Source organism: Chelmon rostratus, chromosome 1, assembly GCF_017976325.1.
Source record: "Chelmon rostratus isolate fCheRos1 chromosome 1, fCheRos1.pri, whole genome shotgun sequence".
NCBI lineage: Eukaryota > Metazoa > Chordata > Actinopteri > Chaetodontiformes > Chaetodontidae > Chelmon > Chelmon rostratus.
The window spans coordinates 24,118,808-24,135,644 of NC_055658.1; the positions used below are offsets into that span (position 1 = coordinate 24,118,808).

The following is a 16,837-nucleotide window of genomic DNA, read 5'->3' on the forward strand; positions in this document are numbered from 1 at the left end:
AAAGCTGCATTGAGCAATTTCTAACCACTAAAGGTCAGGAATTACAGCAGTAAATCTTGGCAAACTAACTCAGCTTCTCAAGCTGTGCTACATTACTCACATATGAGCAGAAACAGCATGGGATACCTTCTGCTGGCCACCTGTCAAATGTATAGACTGCAAGAAAAAATGTGTTTCTGTGATTTACAGAATCTCCAGGACTCCATATTGAGCTCGCAGCACAGACGCCTTAAATTACTAAACAGAAATAAATTATTTCCTACATGTAAGAAAACTACACTCTCGAGATACTAAACTAGAATTACCACCTCATGACTGTTTGCTTCCATCAACCAATCAAGTCGCAGTTTACATCCATGTCTGTCCACACTCATATATTATATGGAAGGACTGAAAGGTATTAAGTGTATTTTTTGGTGAAATTAAAGTTATCACTGTATTGACATGTATGATTCCAGTGAATAATGCACTTAGAGCCAGTGCTCCCAGCAGGGGCGTCAAGGCACAAGGCCCACAGTTTGTCCGCATACAATCACTGTATATAGAGCCAAACAACATACTGTCAAGACACTCTTCAGTGCTTGTGGAATTTGTTTTTAACAGAAAGGAAGAGAAGGGACAGGTGCAGGAAGACCCTCTTCTTCCTGAAGGAAGGATTACGAGTGTCCTTTCAAGCAAAATCACAGTCTGCTGATGGCAAACTGAGACTCACCTGACAGGCAGCATCCTACCCACCCCGAGAAACAAATGTGTCTCCAGCAGGCTCCACATTTCAGCAACCAGTGCACACACACACACACATACACACACATACACAATGCTTCATGCTAAAGCAAGCATGGAAAAGGGTGAGTACCAACTAAGCAGAAAATACATGCTGAGTTTCCCTGATGCTGTCAGATTGCAGGTAATTAATTTTACATTTGAAAGGTTCCCCATTACCAATGCCTGTGCACCATTGATCACAACACATCAGCAGGGGAAGAAGCAAGCCCCACAACTCCTGCAGCACTTTCAGTGGAAACAAACAAAGGAATAAATGACTGACCCTGGAGTCGAGATATAAATCTCTGAGGTACTGACTTCTGCTCAAAGATAGAGCAGCTTTAGTGTTTTTTTTTTAAATGCAATAATTAAAAGGAAATAAGACAAGTGAATTATTACCAAACAGTATTTACCTTCTTACATCAACCATATTGTCAGGCAAGCTTATTATTTATTCAAATTGTTCATTTGTTTATGTGTGACAGTTACATAACAGCTTCTTAGTTTCTCTCCAAGTCATGATAGCAGCAATAGCTGATACTGTACTAGCTACAGTAGTACTGAATAAAGATGATAACACTTCAAATGTTAGTATATGGCAGGTAATCTTAAGTATTTATTCAGTGTTACGTCGTACAGCAGCACAGTGAAGTCTAAAGAAATGTGAGCTAAGCTTTGGTCAAAATAGCTTCAAACCTCATGTTGAAAGGTGTCACATTGAATGTTACATACACACACTGTACTACAAGAAAGATATGTATGATGTAGATTATATTTAACCTGAAGCTATGAACATAAACCTGCATGCACCACTATGGCTGCTTCGCTCTTCAGCTAAGGCAAACTAGTCATTGCTCCAGCACCAGCGTGGGAACATCACCACAGACACCAGATTTAAAACCTCTGATATGCTGTAAAGGACGAAGAGACTTGCCTTGGTGGTGAAAGGTTCGATCAACGTTGTGTGAACTCGTCTGGCAAGGGCATGTATGTAACGGATGTGCATTTGGTAAAAGTCCGGCACTGCAGGCTTAAGTTTGCTGTGAGCGGTTCCTCATGCACACAACACAATGAACAAGGGCAACTGGTGTTCGGCTTACCCTCGCAGTCCTGCAGGAATGCTGGGAAAAGACTCATTTGTATGTTACAAGGGGACAGGAAGGTCAGTGTGTGTGTGTGTGTGTCAGTGCCTGCACGGGTGTATTCTGTATTCTGCGTGTGTATATACCAGACATGTGCATTGATATGTGTGCAGCCAATCAGCTCCAGGCTAGATCAGTGTGCTGTCACTATAGACTGAGAGTCATAGATCTCGGCTGGGGTGACGGAAGTGAGTAGATCAGAAAGAGGAGCCGTCGTGGAGCTCATTTAAGATGCAACAAACAAAACAAAACAGCATTTTGACTTCATTGACAAGAAAGACTAATGAGACTGTGCACGGTGCTTTCAAAACAGGGCATTCAAATACTCATCAGTGAACAGAGCTAAAGTAACACAGGCTTAGCTGATGCTTGGTTATTGACTTACTGTACCTCTGCTTTGATCAATTACCTTTCAGGGATCTATTATACTATCGCTAATACTATTGTACATGGCTGTAAAAAAAAACTATTTGGCATTTCATGATAAACAGTATCTAGAATTGAAAAGTTGAAGCTGCAAGAAACAGAAAATCTTGAAGAGTCTGTGAGGGACTCCCTCCATGTACCTGCTCTCATCATGTGTGTTAAGACAGAGCGACCGAACACACAGAACAATCCTCAGTGTGTCCCGCTGAACCAAAGACTTCAGCTCGATCATGCCCAAACGTTCTAGGTACACGTCTTATGTCTGACCGTTTTAAACCTACATAGTGTTAGTGTTAGTGTTTGGGGGTACGATGGGGGCTCTGAATTAATGCTCATCTCAGCCGGAGACATGATAGTTTAACACAGAGGTAAAGAAAAACAGATCTACTTACATCTGCACTGAGGCCATCAAGCTGGACTCCACAAATAGGCTTTTGCTCCGGCACTTGATCCCTCTTCCTTATTAGCCAGAAAAGCAATCTCACACTTCTCCCGTCTGTGAATATCAACCACTCTGCCAACACTCTGCACCTCCTCTCTGAAGGTGATTGAAGGGCTGAGTGTGAGGATGGGGGTTAACTGAGCTTTACATGGTGCTGCTCATGGACATATGAGCCACGAGTGAGGATTTTCTTTTTAATGGCATCATTGTTTGCGCACATATTTATCTGAATGTTGTACATAGTGATTAATGACTAACGCACAGAGTTAATTCAATTAAAGAATTATGATGTAGTGTTTTAGTTTTAGGTCTAATAGGTTGAAAAAAAAGTGTAGTGGGATGGGAAGGTAAAATACTCACTATTGTTACTGAATCATGGAATAAAAGCACTATGTCAACATTCATCATAATTTGGGGAATCTCTGACATCAATTTGTCCTCAAGACAGACAGAAAGCATCTATTTGACAAACGATGAACGTTTAGCTTCTACGCTACATGCGCCAGCAGCCATCCCTGTGGCAGAGAAATTAAGAAGCCTGGGAGATAACAGGGAGGCCGGTCATTCTGGTCACTGTCTCAGACAACTTCCTGTGCTCTCTAATTAAATCAGGCCAAATTGGTTCGACCAGGTGAGAGCCTTCAGAGAATGCATTATTTCAAAAAGCACAACTTACAACATTTGACTTTTATTTCCCTCCTCTAACAAAGTTGCAGCATGTAAAGTAAAGATGCAGTGGTGGATGCACAGGAAACCCAGATTTTGCACATTGAGAGATACAAACTAACTTCTACATGCCACAAATAGTTCCTAAATATCCCTTTTATAATGTGGCAAAACACTTTTTTATTAACTTTATTTGTCAGCGACCATGTACAAAAAACATTTATCTCATTCAAATTTCCTTCTGCGGTTCCTGGGTAGGTAGACAAACACTAAAACTACTGTTGCAATCACAGTGACCTCAATTTTTTATTGATTTGCCCTTTCATGCTGTCATATTGAGACATGAGATATGAGGTTGAGATATTTTAAGGCTGTCGATGTTGTGGCATGCTTTAAATATCCTTTTTATGCACAAATGCCAAAGTTTAGTTCATGTCCAGGTCGACTCTCAGCACCATGCCCGCCACAAAATTCCCCAGAGATGGTTGTGATTATATGCAAAGGTCCATGTTTATGTTCCATCTTTAGCCACATTTTCACACTTGCAAATGGGCCAGTAGTTCTTTCCAAAATGGAACACTTGGACCCTTGGCCTAAAGCTGGTGGGTGGCAGAGAGAAGGAGCACTTGTTTTTCCTCTTTTCCCCTCTTGCTCACTACAGATTTAGAAGAACCATCTGGTGTTGGTACCTAACCCTGGACTGCCTGCACATTTGGAACAGCCGTATCAGCAACATATGCTTCTATCTCCGCGTATGGCAACCACACACCCATCACCGGGATGGGAGGTGACATCACTCCACCGCTCAGGTGTGCGCTTCTAATGGCAGTGGGTGGGTGACGGTGCGTTGGGGTGGTCTGATGCGCCAGTCTGGGAACTTGAATCTTAAGATATTTCTACACAGCACGTTTTTATCCAGGTGTTATCCCTCGTGCTCAGACAATACTAAGCCCAGGTAATTCCCCTGATCCCAGATCACATCACGGACTCTCCACCCTGACCTTTTCCATACCTTTTAATGTGTGTATCATACCACAGACATTTACAGCAAGATATTCTCTGCCACTGAGCAGGTATTGAAGCAGGTGTGTTGTTGAAAACTGGGTGTTGCATGCTATTATGATTGGCTTTACCGTTGAGTTTAGTTTCAGGGCTTCTGTTCTCCGTTAAACAGAGCATTTTGAAAAATGGCTGATAGAAAATGAGTCATTTATGTTACAATTTGTAACTAACAAAATAGTCAGTCAATATAAACTTTCATAACTCAGCACAACATGGCTTCTGATCAGATGCTGTCGTATTTAAAGATTCATTTTTGTGATTGGTCTAGTTGTCACCAGTGGCTACTTAACTGCCAGTGTGCACCATCAATGCGAGCCACAGATGAGGCCAGGCCCTTCAAATCTCCCTCGCTGGCAGTCTTTGTTACACCTGGCACTTTTTTTTTTTCCACCAGCAGCAGCCTACACAACTACAGGCTGAAATGCACCAAAAGAACCCTTCAACCTAAAAAAAAAAAAAAAAGTGAGCAACCAAACAAAAGCAGCTTGATGACTAGGGGGAGAGTGGGCGGCCATGAAAGTGCTGAACACAAGCCCACGCCACCTTGGTCCTCCCAGCATTTTTCCTAGACAGGAAGATGGATGGGCCCAACTCTATTAATAACTACACTCCACTTACCATGACGCCAAAACTGCTAACACTGCAACTGCCCCCTGATGCTAGCTAGAACAACCACCTCCCACAATGTCGCCCACGTCTCTCCCGATAGGAACACTGTGTTAGGCAACACTACAGTAAACGGGTGGTGGAAATCTCCAACCTGTCCACCTTTCTTCACCCTCACCGCTGGACTGTGAACCCAGAGGCTCCTGAAGGCTTTCGAAGGTGCCTGTGGTAGTTTTGGTCAGTGTGATGTGCTGAAGTGTGGACGGCATGATTTACAGCGACGAGAAAACATGGGCCGCTTCTTGGCTTTGGGTTTAGTCTCAGTGCAGATTGGCATTCGGCACGGGAAGGCATACTTTGTGCGAAATCGAGGGCAGAAAAAGATGGAAAAAGATGAGACAGTGAGTGTGAAAAGAAAATAGTAAGAAACTGAGGGAAAAGAAGGAAAAGCGAGAACAAAGAGAAAGAATCAGGAGAAATACAGAAATATGTAGAAAGGTGGTGAAAAGGAGAGAAAGAAGAGCCGATCTAAATGTGCAGAAGCATCAATGACGGAACACTATTGTTCCTAATGAGATGTGACAGCCCAGTATCAACTAGAATATGAAGTGAACCATGATTACAGAGGATTAGATTAACAGCCTCTATGTAGTGCAGTGAGAAAGCTTCTCAAGCCTGGCCTTGTTCCCTTTCTCTGTGCGCTGTGTTTCTATTCATGCATGCACAAATATGTGTGTCTACATGTGTGTGCGTGTGCAGGGGGAGAGAGCGAGAGGACGGCTTGTATGTGAGTGACCACTTTGCCGCCATGTGAAGTGAGGGCAGCGCATTTTACGAGAGATAGCAGTAAGGTCAGCTCCACCTTCACAATGCTACAGGCTATGATATGCAAACATGGCTGACAGTAGGTGCTTCATCACGCTGTGGCAGCTTGACACAGGAGCCTTTTCTCTTGATTAATCCCCTCTGCTTGCTTCCTGCTATGGAAACACACTGGAACCTTACAGTAAAGGCAAACCATAATAACACAAAGCTCTGTTCATTTAGCATCTAATCTGTAAACCTGTGAGGGGGAAATACAGCCTGCGAGTCGAGTTGCCTCTTGCTCCCAACATGTAAATATATGATTTTTTTTCCTGTAGTTTTTCCTCTGAGTTGCAAAAATTTCAGGGACTTGTCAACGAAACTGATTCGCTCAATAACCGGAAAATACACTTCAAGCTTTTAACACATTGCATCAGAAAAATATCTATTATGTTTGCATATTTTCATTTGCGCCCACTTTCTTTCTAGAACGAGTAGATGAGAAAAGTTTTGCTGACAGCAAAAGATTCCCAAACCGCTGGCGAAAATAACTTCCACCCCTCACCCAATGAGCCGTCACCACGTTGATGAAACACCTCCACTGTGCTTGTGACATTCTCACTTGCAGGGGCGCACGCTCTCGTTTTGCCAAACATCACTACAGATGCCTAAACATTTCCCATGCACGGCTTTCTTCATGACGCTCCTTCACTGTCTCAGAAAGCCAATGAGCCAGCTAATGCAGACTGGGAGTAGAGGAGTGTGTGAGGCGGGTGGTGGTGGTGGTGGGGCAATCCACTTTCCCAGGTAGAGTCAGTGGAGCAGTCAATAGATTGCTCTCCCACATGCGTTTTCATTTTGATGGCTGTGGATTGCTGTCCCACTGCCGCTATCTTTCCTTCCCTCAACTTCGCTTCATCATTCTGCACGCCCATAAAAAAGCTTCATTTCCTCTGCCCCATTTCCCTAAAGGTGAGTTTGGCAATCGGTCTCTCTGCTAGACGGGCTCCAGCATTTCCTATCTGCATTCTGACAGCAAATCCAGATACGGGCCTGATGGCGCTTACACACCGTTATGACCCGACGAAATCAACTCACAGGTAGGTGATGTCAGGGCGCTGACTTAAGGAGCGCCGCCCAGTGCCGCAGGAGTCCCTCTTTAAAACGTGATGATGGTGCACGGGGCGTGGTGCTCGTGAATGCCATTAAAGGAGGCTAATGGCCGCTGTCTGTTTGAGAGGCAGATCGATACGGTAATGAGAAGATGGAGGCACAGGCGTAATCACCGAAAGCCCGATGGTGCTGAAATCCACAGAATAAAATAGAAATGGGTTCTGGAGGGCAGCGGGCTGACTGACAGGTTCAGTGAGACACGCTGTCGCTACATCTAATGACGTGGCCTTAATGTCAGAGGACGTGCTCGCTTTTTGCTCTTTCAGTGCTGATTCTCACTGTTTCGTTGTTTGCTGTACTCTGTCTAAAACTCTCATGGGCTGGCAAAAGCACCTGACGTGATGCGAGACCTATAAACAGCAGGGATTCTTGACGTTTCACCTCTATTATCGAAAAGCAAGAGGCATCGGAAGATCCGAATGAAGCTTCCCAATATGAGGCCAAACACGGGGCCTAGTAATGGTGATTAATGTGGGAGATTAGTATAGCGTTTAAGGTATAGTGGAGATGTAACATGCACGGTGCTGGAGCTCAGGCCTGGTGGATTTAAATGGAATTTCATTAAAGCTAAAAGAAAGAATGATGACTTTTACAACTCCCACTGGCAGCATTTTTATAGGCAGGCATTTCGCACTAATGACTTGAATATGAAATAGTGACCCCATCGCACTAAGCACAGTTTGAGTAAATTGAGCTCACTGGTAAAATAACCTTCACCGCAGTGACTGGTAAATCTGTTGTTAGAGCTTGTTACAGCCAGGTTTCTGATGGTTTTTCAGCCTTGGGGCCAGAAGGAGAACTTAAGACTCTTGCCCTCACACCCGAGCTCATTTGAACATATTGGTGGTCTCATTTTTGTTGATTACTCAACAACAGCAGGCCTGTGACCCAGTTACTGGCCAACTCTTAGCCTGAGCAGTCTTACAGGTAATTCACGGGTTGAGCAACAATAGGAAATGCTGCATGCATAATTCATCACTGTACACCAAGTGTTACCCAACAACACGAGCCCACGACAGTGAGGACAATCGCAGTTAACATACTCACATCTATCCATTATGCATAGGGATGGAAACGCATGCTATCACTGACCCTGATATGAAATAGGACACATGAGGGGTGTACTGGTTGGGATACAAGCGCAGTGTGAGTGTCGGCACCGCCTTCTGTTGACGGTGCGTCTGTGATATCCATCTGTTTCTGGCCATGACTGGCTTACTGAAGGGAACCAATGGAGTGAGACCTGATTTGGTGTCAAACGGAGTGCTTGGATGAGGCAGCGTATATGGATTTGCCGTGTGTTTGTGTGTGTGTGTGTACGTCTATTGGATCCTGTACTACAGCTTATGGTGTTTATGTGCATCCTGGTGAGAGCTTGTGCAAAGAGCCAGGTTTGAGTCACAGTTGCTGGACAGAATGGAAAGACTGGACAGAGAGCAGGTTTTGAAGGGTGGAAAACAAAAATCTGTTAATGTTGTGACTAATCAAAAGGACAGCTGTGATGTGACCTCACATCCATATGCCATATCAGCATTTCACACCATCACGTTAAAGCGGAAAAAACAAGGACCCCAACCAGTAGGTCACAAGTTTAACATGCCTCTGACAGAAATGATCTCTCAAGCCTGTGTAATCAATACACTATTTGCTATTAGCCTATTATATTCTCTGTATAATTCATCTTTATCCCTTTACATCATGGAGAATATTCTTGAAAATGAAGTTTATGGGACCTAATTGATTAAACCTTGAGTCCCATATGTGTACACTGCAATGAAGGCTGATGCATGATGAGCTCCTAGTCTGAGGAAAAATAAAAATACAAATTGTAAAAACAAAAAAAAAAAGTGAACACCAGGCAATGAGGCCTGAGTATGTACAAATCCTAAAAAACACACCTTGAAACCAGTCAAAACAGTGTGTGACAATTTATAGGGTTTAAATGTCTTTAAACCGTAGGCAGCACTATATCAATGACATCAAACAACGGGAACTCTGTTGCTGTACAGCCTTTAACAGCCTGCCTTTGATCACCCAGTAAATTAACTAAATATGACGGCATGTATAGTTACACAGCATAAAAGACTTACAAGAAATTAAGAGTGTAATATTATTGGCTTCTGGCTCACACGCTGCAAAATGTCACTTACAATAAAGGCTGCTATTGTCAGCAGGCAGCGGGAGGAGGCGGATATTTAGTATGAAATGATGAATTGATCTCACTTAACTTATGGACGCCGGACAGCCTAGAGGTTGTCACTTAATGATAAATGGACGTAATACTGAGCAACAGGGACAGCAAGACAAGGACTTGGGGAAGGAGACTTAATGCATGATGGATGATAATCATGCATGCTATGTGGCATTAATGCAAGCGTGATGGGCCATGTGTGCTTGTGTGTGTGTCCAAAATGTTTGCAGATAACAGCTTCAGGTCCTTTTGACCCCATAGACTATCCATAATCTTAACAGGGTAAATATTGTTCCTGTCAAGAACACGTCAACATGCCTTTAAATACGAATTGCATACCATGTGCATACAGTGCAGCTTCAGTACTGCTTCAGTCCATGTGGATATAAGCCTGCTAAATGGGCAAATATCCGACCATACTGAGGTACTGTATCACAAAAACAGTAAATATGATGACATGTTTAACATTAGGTTGGCTGCAATGCTGGTAAATGAGTAAATATTTGCAACAAGGGGGGTTAGTCAGACATTTTAGTGCACTCATAGAGCAAAATGAAAATAGAACAGTGCTGCAAGACATTGCCTTTACATAAAATCTGGCGGTAAGAGGAGACAGATGAAAATAGGAGTCAACTTGTTATGGATTTGTTTGACCCTCCCTGCTTGGGAAATGTCCAAATCTCTCAAACTCCAAGTCAAGATGATCTTTCTTCAGTATGTTTTCAGTGCACACACTTGTTCTGTTCCTTCCTTTTCATAACCAACAGTGGAAAAGGTATTAAACACCTTTCCATCCATTCGGTAGACACTTCCAGCGCATGTGGTCTCACCAATCATATCATGCATGTCCGTCTCTTGACCCCGTCCCTCTGCTGTCATTGCATTTTACACAGGCTGCACACCTGCTGCCTCTCTGTGCTTCTTCATTGCAGCTCCTCTGGTTCTTTAACATCTTGGGACCGTGTTGGAAATACATGTTTTCACTTTAGCATGTTATCCCTCTGACATTTTTTTTTTATGTCTGCAATCCATCAATAAATCACATCATATCGTATCATATCATATCATACTGCTGACAGTGGGAGGATCAGGGAAGTTTGCTTTGCATCCATCAGCTCTTCAACACACTCGCTATCAGGAGAATTTAAACGGTGGACACCTCCACAGTAGAGCTGTACGTTTAGATAGGACCAGTGCGAATGAATGGCGTACCGCTGCTGTCACTGGCTCTTAAGTCTGAAGTCTTGGCCAGTGTAATCTCCTCAGGGCAGAGATGACGAGCTCTGAATACTAATTTGTGTCAAAGAGCTTTTTTTACTCTGAATCATTTTTCACATTATGTATGTAAGCACTTACTCTTTTACAACAATCTTCAGCAATAGTGTAGAAAATGCTCCCGCAGCATCTACACACAAAATGAAATGTATCTAATAACTCATCGTGGATCAGATGATGCTGCAGTTATGATGCATTTTAAATGTAATTGCATTTCAACTTCTCTAAGGTTTTTGAAGATTCGTGCCAGATGACAGGCATAAGGGTAATGTAATAATAATCTTCACATTTTAGATTTGTGATATATCTTGGTAATGGTTAGTAAATTAATACCACAGATTGATTTTTTTTTTCATAAACACAGTCACAAACAACTTTGCAATGTGTAAAAAGGAGAAAATCTTCACCCTGAACTGAGCAAGTATCAAGAGTCATATTAGATCTCAAAGTAACTGGATTAATCCTGCAGCAAACGAAATGCACACAAACAAGCCACACTTTGCCCATCTGTTACGGCTGCTTGAGATCGACACTTACAATATGAACAGGTTGCCTGAGGAACTGACAGAGAAACACAAACTCTGCCAATCATCTCACTTCACAATATTTGTTTAAATCACATCATTCAGTTTTTGGAGAGAACAGTAGTCCAGCATGAAAACACCCACTTTAGGCTGAGCACTGACAAGAAGTTGCTTCAAAGGCAGGCGGTTGATTTGCTTTCAGTAGTTTGTATACGCTCTGATGTTAAATCAGTATTGACTTAATGGAGTTTAGGTGAATATCAAGAGAAAGAGAGGAAGGGGAACTGCCTGAAGCCAGTAGAGATGCTGCACAGGTCAAAACCTGATCAGTTACCAAAATCTGGTCCATTTCAACAAACATACACACAGGATGAGCTCAGGACATCGGGACGATACAAACTCACTGGCAGGCAGGAAGAAAGTAATGTTCAATGGGGCTTTTCAGAGGAGTGTTGTGTTTAGTTGTTTTTGATTTCCTCAAACAAATCAGCGCTCATAAGATGCAGGAATCTGTTGGCTCAACACCGACTGTGAGTGTGTGTTTGTGCCACTTCCAAATGATTTCAGAAAAGTCACCTACAGCAAATAAAAATACCAGCGTGTCGCTCACACTTCCCAGCTGCCAAAACTGTTCTCAGAAGTGAATCGTCGTCACTGTGAAGCTGCTTGAAACCAAGAAATGATCACGCGTCTGTCACTCGCACTTGCCACCGAGGCAAACCAACGCATCTTTCACATAGAACAATGTTCTCTGCCCAACACTAGAGCCACTCACCCGTCCCTGTTTTCATCTTCGTCTGCATTGGAGAGGAGCTGCGAGCCGGCCAGCGAGAGGTCCAGAGCTGCGAGGGGCAGGTCTCTGTAGCCAAAACTCACCAGCTGGACTGGAGGAGCCAAGCACTGGTTCTCATCCTCCACTGGCTGGGAGATGATCTCCAAGTCCGACAGACCTGCCTGCTCCACTTCCCTAGTCGCATGCCAACACCAGCGACAGACGGACAAAAGACGCACACACACGCACACAAAGAGGAGACAGAAGAGTGAAAGTCAGAGATTACTTTAAAATAACGGCCTTTCTCAGATGTGTGCAGAAATATTGCACCACACCCGTCACATAAATTTAAAATGGATTACTTTTAACATCTCAGATAAATATTTAAATAGTTTAAATATCAAAACCACAGCATAAGGACACTCATCAGTTATCACAGAAGTAGCAGATGTAGCTCTGATAACAGAGCAGAAGGAAAGGACAGAAAGGATTTGTTGAGGAAGCGTATAATAATGTTTGAGCACAAAAGCAGTGCAGATAAAAAAGGCTAATTATTCAGCCCAGCAACTTCACTAAGAACACGTTCTTACAGCGACGGCCTCGGGGAGTAAACGCGGGGTCAGAGAGGGTTACACACAAACACCCACTCAAGCTCCAGGGAGAGACTGAGCGCTCACACGATCCTCCACTGCGGAGGACCAGACGCGCTGCAGGTACAGTGCCTTGCTCAAAGACGGTTGGGGGTAGAGTGTGCGTGTTGCTGCGACTGTGCAGATTCGCTCGAGCAGCCTGGAAATTGGAGCTGTCATAGCGAACAAGCTTGATTCACAACAATGTCACACAAACAACACAGATGGAAAAGAAGAACTTGCATAATAATAATGCTGCTAAATTAAGCTGAGCTACTTAGTTGTGGCAGCAGCTCATCCACAATGTTAACCAGCTACAAAGTAGTTTAATTTCATTATCAGAGCTGATGCTATTTCATATAATTGTATTTAAAGTGAATGGTCCATAAAAATTATATCAATGATATCAGTTCTTCTGAGGTAATTAAATAAATAGAGATGGGATATTTGGCTGTGTGTAAATATGTGAGTGGTGAATCACAGTTGAGAGGTGATCCATAGTAAAAAGTGTATATACTGTAAATGACAACAGCAACTGATAGAAAGTGCATTTGGGTAATTTTTTACCCACCTCAAATAATAATTCTTCAAAAAACAGCTTTGTTTAAACAGTAAAATTAAAATAGGTTAAACTGAATAAATTACAACAGTCAATTAAGTTGTAGTTTACTTTTTACCTTGAACAGTTTCTCTTAACATCAAGCCATACAGATCAGTGTTTTCTATTTATCAGGTTTTAACTTTACAATGAGACTACTGAACGATTTAACAGGGGAATTTCAACATGAAACAAGTTTAAATTCATTCACAAATGACAGGTTGGATGTTAACCTAATCCCCATGCCCACCTTCTTCTGTGTTCATACCAGCAAACCTCCGCCCTCCGCCCATATCCACCTAGAGTCCTTAAACCTTGATATCTAAACGCATCAAGGCTGCTCAGTTGTAGGCCAGCAGCATGTAACCCAGCGTGCCCACAAGCCCCAGTTGTGTAAAAGCTGGGCCATCTCAGTAGAGCGTGGAGGTGGAAACAAATGCTGAGTGCAGCTGCAGACTGACTGTGTGTGCCCTGTGGTGTGTATTTTTAGACCAGAGCAGATGCTGGTGTATCATGTCTGCTGTGACGTCATCGCCTCTCTCTTTGTCAGCTGAGTGGATCCCCACTCTCCTTCAAACGTCAAAGGAAGGCAGAAAAAAGGTGCGTGGGGAGGGGAAATAGAGGAGTGGGAGAAACGGGGGAGGGATTTGAGGGGTTATACAAGAAGGAGAGGGGAGGACAAAAAAGACAAAATAGCTTCGCACAATAAGAGAAGAGATTAAAAATAAATAAATAAATAAAGTACTAGAGTGACTGCACTTAAACCAGAAAGAGGTGTAAAAGAGACAAGGGGGGAAAGAGGGGCACAAATGTTCAGGAAGTGAGAAGTGGAGGTAATACATAAAAGTAAGAGAGTGAAGACAAATAAATGCAAGTAAAGGGACAAAAGAGGGAAGAAGGTTGACCACAGACAGGGCAAAGTGAAAAAGAGAGATGATATGTAGAGGTGACAAGATGAGATGAGAGCATATGATGCTATTGAACGGACCGTAACAATCCCAAACTCCTGTGTGTAGCTTTCATTATGACGCTCATGGCTTAGGCTCTCATAAAACACAGGCAAGAGCTGAAGTGACTGTGGTGATGGCTGTGTGCAGAGAGGATACAAAGGGTATTCCCAGCAGACATTTTCTACATACTGATACAGTTTTCCTACGCTGTGTTTCTGAATTCTTCACTTTCTCCCCCTCAGTCATGCTCGAACTCCCGTGACAGACAGCTCTGAGTGACCTAAAACATTCAGAGGAGAGGCATGCGATCTGACAGACAGGCATACCTTTAGGAGAGGACAGACAGGTAAACAGGCAGGACAGGACAGATAGATATGCAGGCAGATAACACACACACACACACACACACACACACACACACACACAATGACCCTTAACCACGACACAGCCACGGTTTATTAAAATATACAGTGATAATGTCAACGCTAAAGGACCTTTGATGCAATCTGGAGTGACCTGAGCTGTTGGAGGGCACCATATTCTCTGAGTGACTGTAGGGTGTGTGTGTGTGTGTGTGTGTGTGTGTGTGTGTGTGTGTGTGTGTTTGGCAGAGAGTTGTGGATTGCGGGTTATGGGAATCATGATGACATCCACAAAGTCACCAACGCTGATCAGATCTAAACTCTGACTCAGTGACCTATGTAGGAAAATAACCAGCCAAATACAAATTTCCAAGGAGAACACATATTAAATATTAACAGTCATAAAACATGACACCAAACAGCACCTAAGTGAACCATAAACATACTGCTTATTTTTAACATGAATGTCCTAACGAGGAGGCTGGTGGCTCAAGGCTTCATCTTGCATAAAACACTCAAATCTCTGACCAAACTGTCCGCGGCTGAGTTGCATTGTGGGCCATGTATGCTTGTTTTGACATAGAAGATCATGTGTGGAATAAAAAAAGACAACATCTCTGGTTCTGCCTTATTGATTTTAATCTTTTTCCATTGTGAGCCAATGATGTTAAATGAGTAGAATGCTAATCGGTGGAGTGCTCTTTTAATGGCAGTTTTACACCAGTTCTAAGAAGCTTGATGTAGAATTGCAGTTTTCCTAATCTATACACTGGAAGGTAAACTGCGCAAAGAATCGGAGCTTACAAAGCAAATCAATCACTACAAATCACAATGGTTGCGTCTGATTTCTGATGGAGTCCAAGGATCATAGAGGTGTTTCTAATTGACGCAGACTAAATCAAGAAGGCCGTGTGAAGTTCCACAAGACATCACAATAGGCAGATCCTACCGGCTCTTGTTGCTATAGTGACACATGAACCCGCAGACAAAGTACACAGAAAATCCCACCGCCATATATTGTAGCTGCAACCTAAACAAACACGAAAGCAGAGCAGCCCCGACCCATCAAACCCAACGAGTGAACATACGAACGTTTGTGAGCTGGACACCGACGGAGCATGAATACAAGGAAAAAGGCACCAGCTGTAGATATGTTACCGCACCAAATCCACAGAACACAACAGCCAAATGTAGAGTCACAGCCACTGTAAGCAGGTGTATTCATGAAAACGGTTTCAGGTGAGTAAACATGTGCCCGTTGGCTGCAGAGAACTTGGGCTGCACACACTGTGTCCCATGGAAATTCTGCAAACTCCTGTGCAAAAGGGCCAGAGTCTTCTATTTATTTTGAATGTCTATGTTTTTTCACGTAATGGGAAAGACCACTGGACTACACTGCTCTCCTTTAATGCTGGCAGTCAGCTGTGCAACCAGTAAACCACAGCTGAACAGGAGGGCCACCTAAGAAATGCAGAAGTAGTTGAAGCAAGTTGAGAGAAAGTTGTGCAGCACAAAGGTAGATTACAACACACAGCACAAAATCACTGCCACACTGATGATTCTGTATGCTGGTATACTGATAATGATATAAGTTGAGTTTTAAAAAGTAGAGGTGGTAGCATTTCCCAGGAGCAGTCTATCATAACTCTGCATGCATAGAATACAACAGCAGTGCTTTTTGTTTTTCATTAACAAAAACCCTTTGCTTTCAGGAAGAAGTGTTATTGCAGTCTTGTCTCAAGGGCTGCTGCCCGCATCCCAATTTGATGGGATTATTTCCCTCGGCAAGGGGTCCATATATTTCTTTGAAGATGCATATTCTATATATATATTAAAAAAAAGACATTGTGAGGCTGTTGACTCATGTACAATGCAATATGCATTATATGAGTGAAGAAAATGGATATTAAAGTGAAAAACAGAATATCACTTTCTCTCTATAGACAGCAGCCGTTTCTTGTCTGTTCAGAAAATGTGATTTCAGTCATGTACAGGTACAGTGCATACATGTACACATGCATACAAACACAAAGCAGAAACACAGCAATGTAAGAGGCAATGTAAGAAAATCTGTAAAGTTGAGAACGCCATGTCTAAAAAGTAAAAACATCATAATTTTTATAGCTCTACATCCACAAACCAGTTTTTCCAAATTGTGGGGACCCCAAACCACAAAAGCCTGGTCTCATCATCTCAAACTTGAGGGAAGACAGCAGAGCGTTGAGCTACACCCAGGCTAACTAAGAAGTGAGAATATATGTGATGTAGGAAGTGGCCCTTCAAATGCAACAATTCGGCACTCATTATTTTCCATTAAAGTCTGTGAAAACCTATTCGCTCAATCACCCTCTTGTTATGAGCGACGTGGTGTTGTGCAAAGGCACACAATTTTCTGCAAAAGTTGGAAAAGTTTTGTTCTTATTGTTTATGCTCCTCTTGCTGGTTTGAAG

At 42.9% G+C, this 16,837-nt stretch overlaps 1 protein-coding gene across 1 annotated transcript in view; it reads right to left on the reverse strand.

Moving 5' to 3' along the window:
• LOC121608766 (transmembrane protein 266-like) overlaps window positions 1-14,271 on the reverse strand; it is a 34,977-nt gene extending 20,706 nt beyond the window's left edge. The window contains exons 1-3 of the mRNA XM_041940113.1: window positions 14,215-14,271; window positions 12,528-12,667; window positions 11,852-12,043 (exon numbers count right to left, since the gene is read on the reverse strand). Coding sequence (XP_041796047.1) covers window positions 11,852-12,043; window positions 12,528-12,667; window positions 14,215-14,271 — 389 coding nt within the window. The remainder of the gene's footprint in view (window positions 1-11,851; window positions 12,044-12,527; window positions 12,668-14,214) is intronic.
• Between the last annotated feature and the right edge of the window lie 2,566 nt (window positions 14,272-16,837).